General features: G+C 40.1%; 1 protein-coding gene across 1 annotated transcript in view; it reads right to left on the bottom strand.

Moving 5' to 3' along the window:
- The window catches only part of pcdh17 (protocadherin 17), a gene marked incomplete at its 5' end in the record, with an annotated part of 56,197 nt that extends 32,548 nt beyond the window's left edge, over positions 1-23,649 (bottom strand). The window contains one exon of the mRNA XM_083925717.1: positions 21,154-23,649. Coding sequence (XP_083781843.1) covers positions 21,154-23,649 — 2,496 coding nt within the window. The remainder of the gene's footprint in view (positions 1-21,153) is intronic.
- Between the last annotated feature and the right edge of the window lie 339 nt (positions 23,650-23,988).

Here is a 23,988-nt window from a genome sequence, read left to right as displayed (position 1 = left end):
TGAGCCTCAAAATTGTATCTATTTAGAAAGTGAAAAACCATTTGTGAGGAGCTGGGCCTTGTATATGCTGAACCATGTGGTGTTTATTCGATATGGGGCTACCTGATCATACACAGAGGGCTTCATATTACATGAATCAATAAGAAAAAACACACATACTGTATGTGTGTGTGCACACGTGTACACACAAAGACACAATATCACAGTTAAGTCTTACATGCCATACTGTTCCTTTGTGTCCCAGTATATGTATGACAAAATACATCCGTACAATGGAATGCTGTTAAAAAGCCTGTACTGCACAAACATCCCTCAATCCTCCGCAGCAGTGCATTACAGACTGGATCAATCACATTGGCACTAGAAAGCACTGTCTCTAGCTCTTGTTTAATTATAGCAGAGTGTGGTATATGAGGGTTTTTAATCATCTTAGTTGATCTAAAAGGTCACAAAAATCTCAATTTATTTCTGGCATTTACAGAAGTGCCTATCAACCTTACTTTTAATGAAAACAACTAATGTAAAAGCAATCGGGTGTATTAGGCTTCACTATAAGCCAAAGGAACTCACAGGTAGAAAGAAACTACTGTTCATATTCCTTTAAATTATTACTAATATTTCAAAGTCCCAGTTGGATAGGGGTAGAGAGGATACGAACAAATGGCTTCAAGAAAAATAGCTTTCATACTGTTGTAGTGGTATTTATCACAGTATAGTCACAAATAATTACCCGATGTAGTGCACAACTCCCTGTCCTGAATTGATAGCAGTAAAATGTCATGTTTATCAAGTAATGTCTCCTTGTGCCAGGCTTTTTCACATGCACAGCTTGACTCACAGTCGATAGAGTATTTCAATGTCAACCGTGCTCTACGGTGGCTAAGTATGAAAAAAAGGGTGTGTGAAGGTCAGACAGGCCACCTCAGTACTTTGACCTTCCATGCTTTGGCCAGCACCTTTATCTATACCTAAACACGCTATTCCACCTCAGCCTTCACCAAGATTAAAAGAAAACACCCACAGAATGTATCAAAAGATGGAATGACCACAGAGAGAGAGAATTAATGTTTGAAAACATTTGGCATTGAAATGATAACAGCCTGAGTTTCTCAAAAGGGGATGGAAGTCTTTATATTGATGTGCCCCTTCTGTACTTTTATGACCAGGGACTCGTCCTTGGTTATACTTTTCAATCAACTCATCTCTTTTGGCACTGAATCTGATCAGGATGAAAAGACATTAACAAAAAAAAAAAAAAGGTTTTGCTTGATTGTATAAGATTGAATTTACTTTCTGCACCTGTGAACCGAGCAGATACTTAAATGATATCCTTGTGCAAATAAAAAATTTTTTGCAATTCACAATAGAATTTGTATCCCTCATTGTAGTGGTTAGCATTGAAGAAATAAACTTGAAATGGCAATGGTCAATTTTCGTATATTGATAATGTTTTAAATGGAAATACACCACTGAATCCCATAGCATGGTATTCGCAACTGTAGTTTGTCACACTTAGACTAGCATGCGCTTTACATCCATCTACGGGCAACTCCCCTACAATAAAAAGCACATTACACCACTTCATAGAAACCTCTTTCCTGCCAATTAGAGCCCAGGCTGATCTTAAGCCTGCATCTCTTCCTGTCTGTCTATAACTGCCCAGCCCTTTCACTACAATGGGCCACTTTCCAATTAATGGATCGATAATGGCCAGTATGGGCTGCTTTGTACTTAGCCAGTCAGAGCCCACAATGAATACAGGATCATTTGGGGGGGGGGGGGGGGGGGTTTACATACTAGGTAGATGTCCAGTAGTTTTATACTCATTATTAGACACTGAATTATACAGTACATAAATTAATTTAGCGTCGTATCATTGAGTATTTCATGTTGCATGCTTGCACTTCTTGCCTTCTAATTTTCTCTTGTGTGACTTCTTGAAATGAACTGAACTGAACTAAAGTGAATTGAATTGAGCTGAACTAAACTGACCTAATTGGAATGGACCCAAACTGCAGAATATGTTGTTTTTTTGGTATTTAATGTTTTAAAATTTGACTCTCTTGTGGACCTAAAATAAGTGACTTTGACTTGAAAAGTTCAGAGAAGCAATTAACCTATCCAGCACTAGATGAATCAGTGGCTTTAGGTCAATGCACTTTGTGTATCAGCAGGACTTTCTTCGCAAAAGCCAGTTGTTGAACTGAATTAAATTATATTTTGTATCAAGACCATGCAGCAAGGCCACAAAGGTCAGAGAGACACTGAGTACATTGAGGCTAAGTAAGTGTAAAAAGCTGTACTCCATTCTGAATTCCCATTGAGACCCTAAGAATGACCCAGCAGACAGGAGACCTATTGAGACAAATGGGACGAGCATATTCAAGTGCTATTCTACTCACCACCTTGTTGGTGCAATTTGGGGACACTTTTCTACAGGGCTGTGTTTGTGTGCATCTGCCTTTGTGTGTGTGTGTGTGTGTGTGTGTGTGTGTGTGTGTGTGTGTGTGTGTGTGTGTGTGTGTGTGTGTGTGTGTGTGTGTGTGTGTGTGTGTGTGTGTGTGTGTGTGTTTGATATCTTAGGTAGGGGCGGTGAAAGAGGGCAAATTGCAGCTTCTCTTTCACACATCACTGGACATCTCTGTTTTAGTCACAGGAAGGAGAGTACAGCCCCTCCCTCAACCTACCCTGCTAGGTGTGATACATGTATTCGTCCTTTACTGTCTTCTAAAAGCACACATATTACTCACTGACTGTGTTTGTGTGTGTGTGTGTGTGTGTGTGTGTGTGTGTGTGTGTGTGTGCGTGCGTGCATGTGTTTCCACGTGTCAGAAGGTGGGAGTGGTTCCAAATCCAACATAACTTTGTCAGTAAGCCAAAAGGATCTGGACCCCAGCTTTTATTTGATAAACTATGTCTATGTCATGTTACCACCAAGATAACTCTAGTTTATTCCTCTTGGAAAACTGTCAAAACAGTTCAACTACAGCCAAATGGAAAGAAAGTGTGGGTAAAGGATAAAACAAAGACAAGTTGAGCTTAGAGGAAATAAGAGGCTGCAGCAAAAGCATAAAATAAAAGTGGAAAACAGAAAAAGGTGAGTACGAGGGCAAAGTGAGGGGATGATTAAGGAAGTAAGGGAAAAGGGGCGGAGAAATGAGACAATAATTGGACTGCATTGATTACCTAGTGGCTGAGGAACAGTTGTAAGTGATCAAATCTAATTAGCTAGTCCTGTACATCTTCCTGGAGATAACAGAGCAATCAATCAATGGGCTTAAGTGAACTTAAAGCCATCACAGTCTACTGCCTGCAAAATATCTTCCACTATCTTCTCAATAACTTGCAAGAGGTTAGGTCCAAATGAATTTCTGAGAAGTAAGGAAGTGCCGCTGGTGCCAGTAAATGGAGACTAGACAGATTTCAACCACAGTGAGGTCTTATCAGTCCTGATGGACACCTTACTAATGATTCTGGACGGTGCTTAATCAGAAACGAGACTTGAAAGAAGATATCTTACACAACTGAAGGCTAGTTTGGATTTCAAGATGACATCAGATTGTTTGGAACCGGTTTATGTGGTCATAGTAATTTCACTAGTTATGTTATTTATTAGGAAAATAAATACAGTTTATGTGGCAAAATTTTGATAATTTGTATCTATACCTCATAATTTGTACACTATTTGCAATTATCATGCAAAGAAAAATCTGGTAGAGCAGGTACAAATAGAGCAAGCTGTGCAATTATTCTACCCAATGTCCCCTAAGAATAACAAACTATTTAAAAAAACAAGTTTTAATATTCCACCACTGGTTGGAATTCTGCCAGATGTCAGCAACACTTAAACACAACAACTTCAATAATCCTAAGGTGCCACAGTGAGCTATGTTGTGGTCAAAGGTAAAAAAATAGTAGTTAAACTGGTATTTACTAAATGTGAAGAAGTACAGCTGTAGGGCTTGGACCAAAATATTATATCACAATATAGGTCATTTCATATCCCGATAACGATACATATCACTGCATAGCACATTTTTCTGTAAGTAAAAAAAAACGTTTTCCTAGTACATTATTGGACTATTTATTATATTTAATTGCACTGTAAACATAATAAACCCTCTCATACTGGACCGCGAGCACCTGACACAGGACAGCCACGGGTGCATGCGAGTCCAGTGTTGCCCGGTCACGCAGCTGGTTACTGCTTCTGATGTCTGATACAGGAATCTTATCAAAAGACTCTGTTATAACATAAATGTGTTTTGTTTGTATCTTTCTTTGACAACAGCTAACGGAATATTTAGAAATATAGTTTCATTTTCACCGCGCTGTCAGACTGTTGGACTGGCGGCACAGCAGTAATTAGCCTATCATTTATTAATTCCACCTAAACACTGCAGCCTATGTCGGTGTCACACATGAGCGTGTGTGTCATTCATGTGTTACAGTTGTGCCCTGGCGATTCAATGAAGAGGCAAACACAGTCTATGGCCTATAAATATTAATTTATTTGACATTTTGACAGCAGAATGTATAGCTTATGGGCCAATATTTAGAGTTACTGTTTTTCAAAATAAACCCTCTGGGTTTTAATCTGAAAACATACCAAACGCCGAACCCCAACTATGCTGCGTAGTCGGCTGTGAATTTAGTTTAGTTACAGCCCTCATTATATGAATGTGATGCAGAGGCAGGATACACCAGCTTGATAGAGATATAAAGCCTAGTTGCAGTCTTGACTGACTTCTTATGCTCTGGTCAGACCACAACAGAAGATAAAATAGTCCTTGCCGCAGGGTTTTGTGCAAAAATGATTTGCTACAGTGAGTCACCTGCACAAGTTATGTTGATTTTCCTCTATGCCACATTTGTCACAGGATGGCAGGTCACCATAACTGTCACATGAATGAGTGAGCTAACACTCCATGTGACTGATGTTTAAAGCTCTGGGTTAGTTTGCGAGGCAGCATGAACCCTAAATGGTCTTGATGCATGTACATTTTCTGGCATGAAAAGGTTTCAGTGTTTTAGGACATGTCTCGGTAACCCAAGAAAACCTGGTGTGGAAACAATGCCAGTCTAGCAATAACATATCACTAGAGACTTTATCAGAATAGATTGATTATTTGTCCTGGCCCTAATAACCAGTCATGTAAGGTATCTCTCTTACTGACAAGTCTCTCTTCCCTATATCTAATTGTACTGAACTCAACTTCAGTATCACAAATCTAATACAACTCAAACTGAATAAAATCGCCCACATCTGCATTTATTAGAGTTGCTGCTGCCTTGAAATATTGGGTTTTTTGTTGGGTTTTTGTGTAGAACTGCGGGTTTTTTTTTTAAGATTTGCTGTTTTATCATGAAGCTGGTGACTCCGACAGCTCTAGACCAATTCAATAGTCTCATCTTGTTAATAATGGTTTGCCATAATTCATAATTCATAACATAACCAGACAGCATTTTATGTTTTTGTGGCCTTGTTCAATTGGTGGGGAATAGGGCTATTTTTTTCTTTCATTAAATAGGGCTAAGTAGCACTTTGGAGGCTTTTATGTACATTTGTGTAAACACAGTGACCTCTCCCTTGCATATTCACTGCTCACCAACAGAGACACAATATTCATAATTAATACGCACTCACAGTGATTGCCTATTATTTTGGTAGACCATACACTGTCATTATATATGCCTGTTAGGACACCAGTGGGAGGATCACGTTTTCTTAGTGGCACAACTTTTTAAGTCTTAAAAAAGCCACTTCATATAGTGAGAAAAACCTGTGAAAAGGAAAGAGTCGATTTGTTATTCTAACCGTACACTGAGTAGGGGATTGAAAGCATCGACAGGTGAAACGCAGAAAAAGGAAAGACAGCAAAAGAAGGGGTGCTCAGGGCAGAGGGAGGTTGTGCTTGCTTCTTTTCATCCAGAGAGACAAAAACACTACTTCAAAGCTGATTTCCTTCAACCTGTGCGGTTACTGCTGCTTTATTATTCCAGCCCGAGCAAGCATAGATATAATTTTCTCTTCTGTCTACAAATGACTACTTTGGTTAAAAATCTAAGGTAGTTACCTTATGTACAAGTGCTGCATTTGCCTTTAGGGAAATATTATGAAAATTACCTTTTTCAGTGCTTGTGCACCTACATTTGGGTAACATTGAATAAGACAACCCAGTCAGTTTTTTTAAGGGCTGTCTGGATCATATATAATGTAAATATATTACATTAAATCATGTAAACCCAAAATACAAGAATGAATCTGAAAATGACAAAATATGTCCCTTGTAATAGTTATCCAAGAAACCATCAGTGTGTTCTTCGTCTTGCTAAGAGCAGCTTTTATTCATCAGTACATTCATCCTTTGTAATATTGTCTGTCATTTAATTTTGGAGACTAAATTCCTTTTAAAGAGCATGGAAAGAAAACTCTAAGGGGTAAAGAGACAGAGTCTAAGGGATGGTCAATAAAGCTTTGTTAACCTCTATTCTTAAGCCTCTCATTATCATCTTGAGAATCAACTCACGTAGAAAATAATAAAATGAAAACCTCCTGAAAATGTGTATATCCTTGAACATGTTTTTCTCTCTCACCTACACAGTCCACACACACACATATCATTAGAGGTGCTGGAGATCTTACAATCTAGCCTATTTTGTGATGCATGAAAAATCGCATGATGGGCTAAACCAAATCCTGCATAAACAAAATGGCTCAGAAGGCTTGTCTTAATAAGCATATACTAATACAGAATAATCTGTTTACCACAAATTAAAAAAATATATAGTTATCTGTTTTTAACTCATATGCATGTAATTGATTTAGTAATTGGATGATTAAGCCATTATTGAATGAATCATCCTTATCAAAATAAAAAGGACAACATAACCCGTAAACAGCTGATGTTGACCAACATCCCCTCGGGTAAAGATTACAATAAGCTGCCACATTGGAAACACACAACCGAGGCTATACACGACACCATCTGAATCTTTTTTTTTTTTTGCTAAATAGGAATAGATAAAAACCAATTTGACTATGACCCATTTTACAATGGACCGGTATTTTGAAGTATATCACTCAAGGAATCTTTGTAACAGAATATAATGACACCTTTCCACCGCATGGTCCAGCTCCACTGATATCAGCTCAGTTTTGGTAGCAGGTGCTTTTCGCTATTTTGTGCTTTCCGTGATATTCCGCTGATCGCCATAGCAAAGCTGCATGAAACTGCCGTGACATGATCTTCAACGCAACATTCATTGGATCCTGTCATCTGCAACAGAACACGTTCAATTTTACATTGTAGTGTATCAAATTTAGTGTATGTAGTATACAGAATTGTGTAGGGCATAGTTGTGGGGGCTGCAATTTTTTTAATCTGGGTTGAGTGAATGAAAAAATTCTGGTCGCTATTGATGGATATTTAAAAAACGGTGGGTCTGTGCAGGATTTCTGTATCACAATAGTTACAGTTCTCTTTGAACAATCAGTGGAACGCTGTGTTTTAACTCAACCTTTTAGTATCAATTCTGCTTGCTCGTAACCTCTACCGAAGTGGTACCAAAAAAAGTATCAGATACCAGGTACTATCTACAACTTTTGCTAATTGAAGACCAAAATAGAGCGAGTCAATATGCGTAGAACCATGCTCTCTTATGCAGTGAAAATGTGGCATAAGATTCATTGTTTTTTTGTGTTATCAAGATCCGAAACATATTTGCACCCAGATGGAGAGAGAATGTAAATTATCTGATGGGCCTACGGTACAATCTCCCCAAAATATGTCAAGAAGTATAGTGTTTCACTAAATTTTAGACATCCAGTTGATAATATCTCATCTTCATCTGCTTATCCGGGGTCGGGTCGCGGGGGCAGCAGCTTTAGCAGGGGACCCCAAACTTCCCTTTCCCGGGCCACATTAACCAGCTCTAACTGGGGGATCCCGAGGCGTTCCCAGACCAGTGTGGAGATATAATCTCTCCACCTAGTCCTGGGTCTTCCCCGAGGCCTCCTCCCAGCTGGACGTACCTGGAACACCTCCCTAGGGAGGCGCCCAGGGGGCATCCTTACTAGATGCCCGAACCACCTCAACTGGCTCCTTTCAACGCTAAGGAGCAGCGGCTCTACTCCGAGTTCCTCACGGATGGCTGAACTTCTCACCCCACAGTTGATAATATATTTAATATATTTAAATAAAATTTTGCCACATCTCCCAACCATAGAAAATTACATCTTTATATCTGATATAAGACATATAGTTGGTTTTCCAATAAAATAACGTAAAGTTATTTTAACAAGTGAACACAGTGAAGCTTGTTCATGCGTGTGTGTGTGTGTGTTATTCCAGAATCATTATTAGGAGGTGTATTCACAATACAATATAATGAGGTAGCCTGTTCCGGTGTTGGCAGTCAACACATAAAATAGGACCTGGACATGAAATTTAAAAAAAACCTTCTAAATCTACTCTTTATCCAGTATTACAGGACCACTTATATTTGCAATTGGAGCCTATGTTTTGCAGGATTACTTTTGTATATAGTTCCTACTAGCATTATCTTTTGAACACCAGTGACAAAAATTCAGCAAATTGAATTAAAAAAAATTCTAAATCACAGTCCACTTGTGAAAAGGAGGCTGATTGGAAGAGGTTGTGACCCCATACTTCACCTCCAAAAGAGTTTTTGGTCTCCAGTTGCACTCCTCATTCTACTCTTTATCCAGTATTACAGGACCACTTATATTTGCAATTGGAGCCTATTTTTTGCAGTTTTCCTTTTGTATATAGTTCCTACTAGCATTATCTTTTGAAAAATACAACACCGCTGACAAAAATTCAGCAGTTATTCCCGGCTGCCATCTCGGAGGAAAATTTTCTCCTCTGAAGAGGAGGGGCGACACAAGACGGCACGTTTGTACTCCTATCAACACGATTCACATCTGTGGCAGTTTAGCCCCAGGAGTAAATGATAAATGCAGCTTTTGGCATAGATATTTATTCCAACACATGAAAAGCCCTAACACAGCAGTTTGCCAGCTCTCCTAAAATAACAGTGTTGTTTTCCCTCTCTATTTGAGGCGTTTTTTTGTAGACACATTTAACCAGCTGGTCTGGGTAGCTTACAGCTGGGATCAGTCTTATGATTATTGATAAAGGAAAATCTTTGGGAAAAAAAGTAAAAGAGGAGTGGGAGAGAGAGAATTTGACTTCATGTTGAATTATTTATATACTGTCGAAACTGTGAGGAAAGCAGTAAACCGAAAGGAAAGGGTGCAGTATGTGATCTTGCTGTTTAAGCTACTAATCATTCAGTACTTGCTCATCAATAGTTGCAACAGCTTTGCTGTTAACTGAAGTCTTGAATCAGCACTGTCCTTGCACCCTCATTAATCTGAAGCCAACTCAGCCCAAAAATCCAAAGCAGTTATAGAGGTAACAGGCCTGTCATACTGCACATTTTAAGACATGCATGCATGAATGTAACAAAATAAGCACACCTGTTGTATACTTTTTGAGCAATAAATCTTTAACAACACTTAAAAGCAAGAGTTTTGACAGTTTTTTAAATACTAGAGCTGTTACTCAATTAAAATAAATAAAATAAAGGTAACGCTCAATTAATCACACATTTTTTTATATGTTCTAAATGTGCCTTTTAAAGGATATTTTTCAAGTTTTTAATAGTGTCGTCAACATGGGAGTGGACAAATACGCTTCATGCTAATTAATATTTATTATTATTACAACAATCCAAAACAATGACAAATACTGTCTAGAACATTCTCCAGAATAGCTTCAAAGGTACTACATGCTCAAAAGATATGCTGAAAGGGCATATTGACCAGAATGTAACATTACTTAGTAATACTATCACAGTGTATTGCAAACTATCCAGCATGGTCTGCCTTTGGTGAGCGGGAGGAGGGCTCTCTGCATCAGCTGTATGCTTGGCCAGCAAGTGGTATTGAGACTCGACGCATTCCGATGGGAACTCAACTCACATGGACATTAAATGCAGATAGCTTTGGTCTTGTCGAGAGAACCATCTGGCAGGTCTTTGAAGCTGAAGTTGCAATTAAAAAAAGCCACTTTATTCCTTTCTGCTCAAGAATATTTCATTTTGATTGCCATCCACAATGTTTCTGCTGCATCTCTTCCTGATTTCTCAAACCACGAGGCGAGTGGAGGGTCATTATCAAAGAACGTGTGGACGTTAATCACACGTCAAAAAATGAGTGCCGTTAAGAGGAATTTGCAGTAAACTTGTTATTATCATGAAAACTTCGACAGCCCTAGTAAATACACTACGCTTTCTTTCCAAGAGTTAGTTGAGAAACACATAAGCAAATTTCCCAAAGTAAAAAATGTTTTTCTTTTGCTATATCTACATTTTTCCTCTTCTTTATACAAATAATTAGAGATGAGCACTGGATAAAACAATATAATCAAACAAAAAATACATAAATACTATCATAAAATAAACTGAACAAAAGGCTGTATATAACGTACTTATCATTTACAGTAAGCCTTGCATTCAACTAAGTTGTTTTGAAAATCAGTGTCTTAATAATAATAATAACCATACACTTCCAAACTAATATGATTAAGCCATGCAGTGTGTTTATCAAATCAATCATAATTTTAGAATTTAGTGTTGAAACAAATTGTCCACCAACTGTGGTCTAGTTAACAGGTTAACAAGACATTATCTGATCTAGTGCACAAAAACATTGAAAGAAAAAAAAACATTATTCCATTTGAATTGATGGAGGTAGAGCAGTTCCGTGGATGAAAGGATTTTTAGATCTTTCCCTAAAGCTCAGAACGGAGGCCAGACTTAGATAAATGAACAGATACATCGAATGCAAGCACACAATATCAATATATGTAATATAAGTGCACATGCACACACCTGGGTTCTCCCTCTCTGTCTCTTTACGCACACACACACACACACACACACACACACACACACACACACACACACACACACACACACACACACACACACACACACACACACACACACACACACACACACACACACACACACACACACACACACACACACACACACACACACACACACACACACACACACACACACACACACACACACACACACACACACACACACACACACACACACACACACACACACACACACACACACACACACACACACACACACACACACACACACACACACCAGATGGGCTATGTGTAGTTTCACTTCAAGGTGACCTATCTGCTGTATATGTATCCGGTCAGAGGTATCTGCGCAAAGGATGGGCCGGGTAAAGGAGAACTAGAAGACTGAGAGGATACTGTTCATACACCTGGGTAAAAACTGACAGTAAAGGCTTTAGGATAATGCTCCGTTGTCAAAGTGTTGAACGCCTGTTCCTCCAAGTCTCTTTCAAGTGCGTCTATGGTGCATTAAGTATCTGTCAGACCAGCTTTAGCATTAATCAGCTAGCCCACAGAAGAAACAATCACACATAATCTCAAGCTCTAAACCCAGCTGACCTTCTCTTCAAATGCACAGATAAACCCCCCCTTCAAACCTCAGTCATTTAAACACAAACACAAGCCCAAGCTCTGGCACTGGTAATTTCTTTCTCGCCGCTTTTTATCAACTTTAGTCTAATATCTGACTGTTTTTTTTCACAGCAGTACCCATGTCTCTCCACCTGGGAGTACATCGAATCAACATGTCAATGTGACCTCAGAGAGGATGCATTTCACGGTCGTTTTACCTCATCAATCTGGAAATAGTAGAGGAGGAAAAATAGGAGGAAAACAGAAGAGAATACACGTTTCATTTATCATCTCAGCAGTGACTCAGGGTGTATAAATAGCAAGATCTGTTCAGAGTTATCATTGAGCCAACGCCTCCAACGTGGTACTTAATTTATTAAGACTGTGCGCAGATCAATACGGCAGACATATACACTCTGTACTGTTGACAAGATAATCTCATCATTATGAATTTGGCTTGGATCGTCAGTAACATGAGCAATTGCATCGCTTATCTGGGATGACAAAGCAGAGAGAAAGAAAGGGAATCCGAAAAAGAGTCAGAGCAAGAGGGGGGTTAAACAAGGAAGAGAGAGAGCGAGAGCTAGTTTTTTTTTTTTTTTTAACTAAACAATGCTCAGAGCGATATATAATGAAATACAGTATTTCAGTACCAAACAGAGAAAAAAATCAATAAGAAATGGAGCAAATTGATCTGAATGCAAAAGGCTTCAGAAAGATTTCTCTCAAAGACATAAACCAAGTGAGGGGCCAATTGAGTACATCTGTGGAGTACAATAGAAAAAGATGACACTGGCCAAATATACTATTTTCAATACGCCATTAGCACTCAGCATTGCCACTGCTACCCTGAAGAGCAGACACAGTCAAACATTTGATGACAAATCTTGTGTGCTCACCACTTAGGGCCTTTTGTTTAGACAATAACATCTGAGAGTGCCGACTCATTCGCCTCTGTTGCCACAAAAACACAACAGCAACTGCAAAACACAGTGGCTGTCAATTCCCTTCAGACACACACAGGCCTTTAGACATGGGAGTGAGATTTCAAACTGTGCTACAGATATAAGCAGGGGCAGATGAGACAGCGGGATCTCTTTTAGAGTGTCGGACATTCTCAGATATACACACACAAATATGAAAACATATACCGGCAGGATGACAATGTAAACTAACACTCAAATTGCAAAGCAAACTGTTGTTTCCAGATGAGACGACTCTAATGTACTCCAGTGGATGTACATGGGAGGAAAAAACTGTTTTATAGCAGCTTGTTTTGACATGTAGTTAGAGGTGGAATTAGAGAAAATTAGATGGGTTTCATGGTTTATCCCTCCAATCAATTTATCACGTTACTGATGAAGCTGAAGACGTGCTGAACTGTAGAAGGCAAGGACAAGGACAGCAAGATTCAGGGAGAAAGGGATAAATCATTTCTCTTATACTAATGAGATAGAAGGTGAGAACAGATTCACATAACTCATTCTTTGAGCTGCGTGTTGCTGCTATAGCACATGCCTAGGGGGCACAGTGAAGGAAGATGTGGCAGAAATAAAAGCTCTCTCAGGTTGGACTGGTTCCAAGACACAGCAGAGCGAGTTCCACTTTGTTTGACTTTGAAAGTGTTTGATTTACAGCAAGGAGACCCAGCTGCTGGTAGTTCAAAGAATACATCACCATGCCATGAACACCAGTGAAGCCCTCTGTGTGCTGTGCATCTCAGCGCACATCACTGAGAGGTTGCCCTGAGGTCACCGTGAGGTAAATATTTTATATATATTTATATAAAGGGATCAAAATAAGCGAACAAATTATAATTATTAGATTTGTTCTGAAATATAATCGTTTTTTTTAATGACCAGAATGTTATAGAATATCCACTGTGGTTTTACCACAGCTGTACTAGGATGTTTTTGAAAATATATATATATATATTTTGTGAAAAAGCAGTGAGCAAAATTAGACACTTTCAGATACCTCCTAGTTACTGGTGTTAATCTGGCACTTGGTTACAATCTAATTAATATTTGGACACACCCTATTTATCCAGTAGCTCTTCTATTTACTTTGCAAGATGGCAAGCCGCTCTAAGGTGACCCTGTGACGGAAGGTTGTCCAGATAAAGGCCAAAGGAATGACCCTCTCTTGCAAGAGAGTTCAGTGCTGAACAAGGCAAGGACCTGTCTGGGAACACAGTCTCTCACCATTTTAGACTTTTCTGCAGTAACTAAACCTCTCATCAGCAGAAAGAATAAAAAGGTTAGACCTTCCTTTGCTGAGCAACATGTTGTGTGGACAGAGAAGAACTGATCCAGAGTGCACTTCAGTAATTAGAGTATGTTCAATTTATTTGGTTCTGATGGGAAACAATATGTTCAGCGTAGGACTGGGGAAAGACTGAACCCAAAGTGTGTAAAGAAGTCAGTTAAATTTGGAGGAGGCTGTGTCATGGTTTGGGGGATTGTTATCTGCAGCAGGAGTTGGGCCTCTTGTACAGCTACATGGCAGGATGAATGCAGATGTTTATGTGAACCTACTTCGGCAACATGCAATACCTTCACTGCAATTGTGTCCCAATCAGCCCACAATTTTCAGGTAAGACAATGCCCCCCGTCACACTGCAAAAAAGGTTGAGCATTTCCTTGAAGCTAAGAATATTGAAACAATGAAATGGCCAGCCCAGAGTCCGGATCTAAACACCCACTGAAAAAAGAATGGACCAAGATCAAACCAGAGCAGTGTGAAGAACTAGTGATGTCCTGTGGGCACATGCGGAAGTCATTCAAAGCAAGGGTCTCCTATTCATTTTTTCAATCCTATAGCCCTCTGAAAACATTGTTTAAATCTTCTCTTCTGACACAGTGGTGACTGTGTACTCACTGCTTTTTTCACAAAATAAAGGTTTTTGTTTTAGTGCCTGGGTTATTTAAATTAAAAAAACATGCTAGTGCAGCAGTGGTATAGCCACAGCAGATATTCTATCAAATTCTGAACAATAAAAATAACAGTATTTCAGAATACATCAAGAATCAATACTTTGTTCTCTAATTTTGATCTCAACTGTATATATAGCTGCAGCTCCATTATCCCACTGCTCAAAACATTAAGTTTTGAGCAGACCCCAGGAGGGATCTGAGAGTCCCCGGGGGGCAGGCGGCCCCTACAGGGAAGCCCATTCCAATCTGAGGAAACCAGCAAGACTGGTGCTTAAGAATACAGCTAGTGGTAGCACAGGTGCGTGCACACACATACACACGCCCAGACATGGCAGCTGAATCTTAAGATTCTTCCACTGTGAAGGTTATCTTTTTTTCTCTTGTTTTTGTGACCTCTGTTGATGCTAGGTTGTCTCCTTGTGCCTCAGTTGTTTGAGCACAATACCAGCAGCACTAAGGAAAATGTTTCAAAATCTACTGGGGGGATGCACAGATTTGTTTTGTCACAATCTTCTTTTTCTTCAATAAAATAGCATGTATTGGAGTTTATATTAAAAAGAAAACACCTTATAGTAAAAGGATTGTCAGGTACAGAATGCACAGATCTGTCTACTGTGTATGTATGTATATATATACCAATCAGATTGCTTGATTCGAGCCATCCATTTATATATATATAAACAGATGGCTTGAATAAAGCAATCTGATTAGTTCTTAGCCGCGAAGTAATACCCATATATCACGGCGATGATTCCTTATTCCTTTACTTAATTCTATATTACTCCACTTTCACCTTTTATACAAGGTGGTTGGAACTTCTAGCTGTTACTAAGCAACAAAAACGGCTTATTTATTTTTCAATCACTCTGCGTTCAATAGCAACCACCGGACAGGAGGGCCTATTTATTTCAACAACAATGCTTTATGGGTGATTTGTGTTAACAGAAACAATTTAAATTGGAATCTGTCCATCCCTTTAATATTGCCATACTTGGTTACAATAGCTCACTATAGGCTGTGATATATTGGGATTATATCACATTTAAGGAGCGTTGTTCAGTCTGATGCGAAGCCTGTTATGAGCTATTGCTTAACTATACATAACCCTATATACACACATTATATGATTGCATCATTGTTTGTAAAGAGAATGCATACCATATAACTTTCTTTTATTATCTAGTGTGTCAGTCAGTCATAATGAAATAAATCAAATTAAACTAAAAACCTAGAGAAATAACAAAATACTAAAAAACGCCTCTGTGTTAGATCCTGTAACAGTAAATGTCTCCACGACCACATTTTGCCATGATGACACAAACCCACACATGGCTAGTAAAAAAAGACATGACAGTATGATATGTTTTGAAGCTCTGGTGTCAGTGAATTAGACTGATCATCTACTCCCCCTCTATCACAAACACACTCATGCATACACAAAAGCACAATAACTTGGGAGCGAATGTCCCTTGTCAATCCATAGTCTTATTATCGTGGCCATGTCATCTCCAATATGCTGCTTCCTATTGAACAAAGCAAATTGGTTTAATGTGTCCGACCAATCTGGCCATCACGGAGGTTAACTTGTGTTCTCATATCCTGTCTCTTTCTCTACACTTGAATAAAAAAATATCTATTTGTTTCCCTACACTGCCAGGTCAGGAGGTCTGTTAAAATAATGAAATTATGCAGCACAGATAAGTGCTGTGTCCAGAAGAATACACAGCAGCTGGCTGAAAGGAGTTCAAGTGACTGTCCAGTAAGAGTAATATGAATACATACTATGTCATCTATCTATCTATCTAGATATCTATCTATCTATCTATCTCCAGTTTGACTCTACTGATGTTTGCTTTAAGTTACAGGGGCAACTTGTGTTTAGTGTTGAGCATAGCCAGGGGCCTACATATATATTCAATTATTTAACATGGGTTACTTGAATTTAAGGGAACTTGAGAAAAAATAAATCACTCCCACAACTGCCTCCGATCTCAAACACATTTTCGGGGTACTTGTAATTTGTTTCTGCAAATGAACTATTTATTGTGTAAATCTTTGAAGAATATTCAGTCTGAGTCTGTTTAATGTTTTTCCCAGAAATACAGACCAAGTAAAACATTAACCATTTATGGTGTTTATAACTAGAGTAGATTTCTCACTTTTTTTTTTGTTTTGTCTTTTATTCAAATTAAAAATGCCTTTACCACATAGGTTTTGAAAGAGGGGACTTTCTCTCATGTTTCCTCACATTACAAATAGACACAAGAGAAGTAAATAAATGCTCAAATTCTGCTTTTATCAGATAAAAAAAAGGAAATACACCCTACCCCATGTTCACAAATGTGTAGCCAGAGACCTCTGATGTTTATCGTGACATCTTCCGCTTCCCTCTGATTTGTTAAATGTTATGATTTATTAATGAAAGAGGATGCAAATATAGCTGCTGTTTTGTGCCATGCGTTACACTTCTTCTACAGCTTCAAGACATACTGACCCATCTGTACTGAAAGAAGCCCCTCTGCAAACTGAAATACAAATAATGGCAGCTAAAAAATGAAGCATTGAACGACACAATTCCTATATTTTGGTAATATGAAGAGAATATAATTTACTGTCGTTCCCAAAGGCATTCTGTGGTCTGACAGTACTTTCTCTCAGTTGTATCCATCACATGAGCTTGGGGGGAGATGAAGAAAAATAAAAATGACTATTAATAATTTAGAATTTCAGCATGTAGTGTTATGTACAGTCATAGCAGGTTTATTTGAGGAAATATGAAGATACACCCTAAAGCAAGACGATAATTTATTTCCTTTTTTATGTACTGGCAAGCTCAAATAACACATATCTGCCCTCGTGCCCCAGAAGAGCTCAACTTGGGGACAAAAGTACACAAATTACAAACGACTTATTGAGATGTCGCTCATTCCTTTAAATGACTGTTGAGACTGACTGCATTCAGTTGCTTAGCTGCTCAATCCTGTCAGCAAGCGGGCTTCTGTACATACAGGTTTACGAAACTCATTCCATAGAAAGCTCCAGAGGAAAGCAGTTATCTATAGATGAAGGGAGAGGGAGAAAAATGAAATAAAGAGTGCTTTTCTATTCATTGCCTCAGTGGCCACTGAAGTGTGGGAGCAATTTCAATACAATATACAGAGCCTTAGATAAGACTTTTTGGTAGAATCCTTAAAAACAGCCCAAGCCCGGTAACATATGCATCTGTGTGTTGTGTGCACAAGTGTGTGTTTCAAGGTTCGGACAAATGCAAGATTGTCTCGCTCATAAAAGAGAGGGGCTCTGTCACGGAGCCTGCCAGCTAAAGGCTTAAATCACATGCCTGGAATACACAATGACGTTTGACACACACACACACACACACACACACACACACACACACACACACACACACACACACACACACACACACACACACACACACACACACACACACACACACACACACACACACACACACACACACACACACACACACACACACACACACACACACACACACACACACACACACACACACACACACACACACACACACACACACACACACACACACACACACACACACACACACACACACACACACACACACACACACACACACACACACACACACACACACACACAATTATGCAGAGTAAGACCATTCCTGGAAGCACCACTTTCTAACATCTGCTCCAGCTACATTGTTGGCATACACATGCTCAACCTAAACAGATCAAAGGAGTGAATATTGTATCTCCTATATTGTATATGCACGCTTAAATGATCATAGTAACACCTCTTAAGTGCTTTTTTCAGCATTATGCATTTAATATGTTTATGGCTGTCAGTCATTTTTTAGAATCAATTCAAAAACCTTGGTTTTTTATCAATTGTTACAAGAGAAATCTTCCATGCTTACCATATGCAGTTTTGTGCACATTTTGCATACGGATTCAGTGTCTGCTTGGTTAATTCAGTGGTTGTCATTTAAAACAATTGTAATGAGATAATGTCATGCGGGCAATTCCAGAAAAAAACATTTTATATCCCATGTTTGTAACATTTTCATGTCTGACATTTTTCATTATAGCAGCTGGAGCCACCCGACCAAGTGACAAGTGACAATGTCAAGTCAGCAGAGACTAGAGCCCCTTTTCTCCTTGACACCCTCATCTTAATGCCACCCTACACAAGGCAGACTACCGCCACCTAAAGGCAGCTTTTATAGCCTTTCAGACTCCCCCTTTCCTCTGTACCACCTGCACCTTATTAACATGGATGTCTCCTACCGAGACAGGATTGAGTTTAATTAGAGTTTCATGGTGAATCAAATTATTACACTCAAAACTTATCACAACAAATCCATATGATGCATTATGGGCCACTTAGAAGTGACGACACTAAACAAAATGTGGGACAAAATTCTCAAAAAGTACTGAAGACATAGCGGGCAGAGGGGGCTTACTCTTTGGAGCAATTTACTGAAATCCCTTCTTCCTGAGCATTGAGGAATTTTGCAGCAGATTGGTTTTAACCTTGATTCCACACTAAGTAATTCCCTTCAACGCCTTAAGCTGAATTAAGCATCATTACGTATCACCCATCTCCTTATCCCAGGAATTCTCTTTAGAAATGAAATGAAGCTCTCCACTGTGCCGGGTGCTGGCACGGTGGTGACAATGATAAGGCCAGCAGAGCCCTGCTGATATGTTCATATTATTCCCCTCTCCCAGCAAGAGACCAAGCCCAGCCTATCTGCCAGTGCACCACTATAAAACATCATTAGAGGCCAGCAGCAGTGTGGAGAGAGACTGGGAGTTGCAGGCAGCTACAGTTGCCCCACTAGATGCAGAAGACAGCAGCACTAAGGTGCCCTTGTGAAACTGACTGAGCAGGCGATATGCTCTCCCGCTTTATCCATCTCTTTATTTATTTTTCCTATTTAGCCTCCCCTCTTGTGGCAACTGTAGTGACAGATGGGCAGAGAGGCCTCAGGATCGATGGAAGGGGAATTCTGTCTTTGTTTCCTGACATTTTTCCCATAGCCACTCTCCTCTGACTCAGGTTACTTACTGTCCACACAAACGGAGAGAGGAGGCAGAAGTAGGGGAGGAGGGAGGGAAGCGATACGCTTCTGTACAGATTCGGAAGAAACTTAATGCCTCAGGCCATCTCACTCTACACAGGTTTCTGATGAATAATACAAAAGAGCACCCTGCTTGCCTGATACGTCAAGGGGACCCTCTGTAAACAAGACACTAAGGAATGCGTTGTTGCTGCTCCTGCTGCTTTTCATTTTGACTGTCTGAAGAGGGATAAAAAAAAAGTAAGCGCACAAAATGGATGTGCAACTGCCTTACACAGTCTAATTCATCAACACTACATTAGCAGAGAAACAGGCTGCAGAGTGGACCAGCAATTATTCTGTCCCTCTGATTAGGAAGCCTTAACGGTCTTTGTGCTGACCCCTGCCCTATGCAGCTGGCTCATAATAGAAGCAAGGCTGAGACTGAGAGTGGGAACAACAGACAGTGGCCTTCCTCCCTGGTGGGAACACATCACATCTGATCACAATCATCGTCACATCCACATCCATTGCAAATAGGGGGATAGAAAAGAATTGAGAGACTAACAGTTATAGTCCATCGGGATGTAACTGGAAAGAATGTCATTCTCCACTACTCCAAATAGTATAAGGTCTTAGGCAGAATGTAGGAATAATATAACTCACCAAAGACGGCTTATTACTTCTATCTAATTATGTTAGGAACATAATTGTAGGTCATGTGTGTATAGGTAAAAAAAAGTTGTTGTTTTTTTTACAACTGCCCATCATCCCCAGTATGACATAACACTGTCTTAAGCACTGTCTTAATCTTCGTCAGACACGACAGACTTTTAATGGGCTTAAGGCCAAAGACACAGAGAAATTATCACGTTAGAGGCTTATACAACCAAGTTCTCCACACAAAGAGGTATAAAGTAGCCGTGAATAAAGGTACAATCTGCTAATCTTTAAGAATTAAAATGACTAGAAATAACAACAAGGAGCTATAGAATTAGATGACAGATATGATGTTAAATGGTTGGACTCGCATTTGTTGCTGTTTGGAGTAACTTCACTCTCGTGATATGACATTAAAGCTTTTATAATTACTGTGAAGAGGCATATTAACATAGCGAATATGCAATTATGTATTATATTTTCAACAAAAACCTAGTAATCAGATTTGGACATGCAAATGTGGGATAAATAGGTAGTTTAAATAGAATTAGTCCTAAAAAATATCTGATTATGACCCACAGACTTAACTCTTTATTCAGCAGGAAAGAAACAACAGTGATCTATTAATGAAACATTTCTACATGAAAACTGATTACAAAAGCCGTGACATGTTTCAAGCACAAATGATTCGTGTCGATGTCACTGGCTCTGTTCTATGAGAGTACCAGAATGACTGTTTAATCCTTCTAAAGCTCAACCCGCCCTCCCTTCTTTTGTCTTTATGCTCTTGAGTCACCCTGCCTCTGTCTGACCTTATCTTCTTTCGCTTTCTTTTTACAAACAAGGGACAAATGTTGATATAGGATATGGGAGCTTTCTGAGGGTTGATACGTGAAAATTGTGGAATAACAGTGAAGGAGAGGAGTGCAATTTCTCTTACCTGTATGATCGACATGCGGTTAGTAGGTGTGTCTGTAGTGCTGGTGACTGGGCCTGTGAAGCTGGTGTGGCATCCCACGTGGCCTTGGGGCACGCTGAGGTTATTGGCAGTGGGCTTGAGGTACATAACCTCTGACCTTGGTGAGCTGAGTGGTAGGCGTGTCTGGTAGTCAAAGTACATGGGAGAGGTGGCCAAGGAAGGGCTGCTTACCACATTCATCACATTCATGGCATCCCGCTCCTCCACCTCGCTCTGCACCAGCATGATGTCGTTCTTGTTTATCTTCTTCTTCTTGCCTTTTCCCAGCTGAGGGTGGGAATACTCTGCAATTCGACAATTATAGGTACGAATCTCCTTGTTTTCTCGCTTGCACTTGATTGCTATGGTCACCATGGCAGCCAGAAGCATGATGGATATGATGCTTAGAGTTACAATAAGAGGCAGGGACATGTCCCAGTTCAGATTGTCCTTTGTGCGTGGAAGTCCATCGGGAGGACGTCCGTTGGATGCCTTGATGATGAGCCTGGCGGCAGCAGTGAGGGTTGGCTTGCCGTGGTCCGATACTCGGATGATCAGCTCCACAATGGGGTTAACATCATCCCAGAATGGGTGGGCTGTCCGCACCTCTCCAGTCACTGGATCAATCTCAAAGAGGTGCTCCTCATTGCCATCCGAGATCTCATATGTGAGCCTCCCGCTCTCACCATAGTCATTATCAACTGCCCTTACTGTGGTGACAATGTAGCCAACACCAACATTTCGCGGCACATGGATTTCAGCTGTGTCGTTAAGGAGTAGGGGCAGAACTATGACGGGGATGTTGTCATTGACATCGAGAACACTGATGCGTACTGTAGCGTTGCTTTCCAGGTGTGGAGATCCTGCATCTCTAGCAAGTACCTTAAAATCAAAATACTTTATTTGCTCATAGTTAAAAGATCTCACAGCATAGATCGCTCCATTAGCAGCATTCACGTTAACGTAGGTGTTGACATCGCCCCCACTCACATTGGAGTTGATTATGCTGTAGTATACTGTGCCATTCTGGCCAAGGTCCGGGTCGTGTGCCAGAACTGAACCTAGGTACTCCCCAGGGATGTTGTTCTCAGGTATTTGAAGAAGGTAAACTGACTTGGTAAAACGAGGAACATTGTCATTCTCATCCAGAATCTTAACAGTGAAGGATTTTGTGGAGTTTAGAGGGGGGATGCCGTTGTCCTTGGCCACAATTGTGACATTAAACTCATCCTGCACCTCTCTGTCTAAGGGTCTGTCTGTCACCACAGTATAGAAGTTATCATAGTTCTCCTCAAGTTTAAAAGGGACATTGCCCAGCACTCTGCACTGTAGTTGCCCATTCCTGCCTGAGTCCTTGTCTGTGACACGGACAAGAGCAATGACAGTGCCTGGAGGTGCTGCCTCGCTGATGGCTCCCTGTCTCACAGACACAAAGCCTATAGATGGCCAGTTATCATTCCTGTCAAGCACTTTAACAGTGACTTTACAATGGCCTGGGATTGGATTGGGACCTAGATCCTTTGCCTGGATGTCAATCTCAATAACTGGGCTCTCTTCATAGTCAATTTCTCCCTGAATCTTTATGACTCCTGTTCTTGAATCTATGGAAAAGAGCTCCCGGATTCTCTCTGGGGCATAGCCACTAAAAGAATAGACCACTTGTCCGTTGTTGCCTTCATCAGGATCAGTGGCATTTAAATCGATCAGCACTTTACCAGGAGGTGAATTTTCAGGAATTTCCACAACATATGAAGGCTGATCAAACACAGGGCTGTTATCATTGGAATCAATAACTTTAACGTTTATCTGCATTGTACCAGACCTAGGATATTCCCCCCCATCAGTGGCTGACAAAATTAGGGTGTGATGGTTTCGTTCTTCTCGGTCCAATGGCCGTTGAATAACTAATTCGGGGAATTTAGTCCCGTCTCCACGGGATTTCACTTCCAAGGAAAAGAGATTGTAGTCATCACGTGTAATTTGATAGGTTTTCAGGCCATTCTCCCCTGCATCAGGGTCATGCGCACTGGTCAGGGGAAAACGAGTCCCTGGCACTGCATTTTCAGAAATGTCAATATCAATCTGATCAGAGGGGAAAGTGGGTGAGTTGTCGTTAATATCCTGAATATCTATTTTGATCATGCAGATCTCCTTGTCATTGGCAAACACCTCCATGGAGAGCTGGCACTTGGGGTTTCTCTTGCACAAGGTTTCCCTGTCGATGCGTTGCTTTGTGTACAGCAGTCCACTTTGGGGGTCCACATCAATGAGATGTGGAGCGGAGTTCTCCAGCACCCTGAAGTTGGCTTTCTTACCCTGTCCTCCCGGCCCTACCTGTTCAAGTCCGAGTCTGGCATCTTTGGCAATGTTCCCAATCACTGTCCCCGGCCCCTGTTCCTCAGGGACTGAGTAATTCAAGTTTTTCAATGTCAGGGCTTGAGCCCATAAGAGGAGGAAAAAGAAAATAGAAAGATACATCCCCACTCTGTACAAGCTGCTGTAATCTGTATTGTTTTTAGGCTTCCTTTGACCTGTTGATATTTTCTTCAAATTTGTTGTTTCTATTATTCTGGATCAAATAAAGAGTTCTTTTCATCATGCAAGGCCTTGGCATCAGTGTTTGTGAATTGTCTTTGCTCTGTCACTCTTCCTCTGCCTCTTCCAGCAATCTGTGTTGCTGAACACCTAATTTATATTCAGCTGAGCACCTAGACTCATCTGAGCAATAATCACGATCCGGTCTCCAAACAGAATAGTCATTGTAAGTGTTCGCTCATACCACCTAAGAAGGAAAACAGAAAAAAAAATTGTTATAAT

Source organism: Echiichthys vipera (genome assembly GCF_963691815.1).
Source record: "Echiichthys vipera genome assembly, chromosome: 1".
Taxonomy (NCBI): Eukaryota; Metazoa; Chordata; class Actinopteri; order Perciformes; family Trachinidae; genus Echiichthys; species Echiichthys vipera.
The sequence above is the reverse complement of the archived record's forward strand: the minus strand, read 5'-3'. Positions and strand labels throughout refer to the sequence as shown.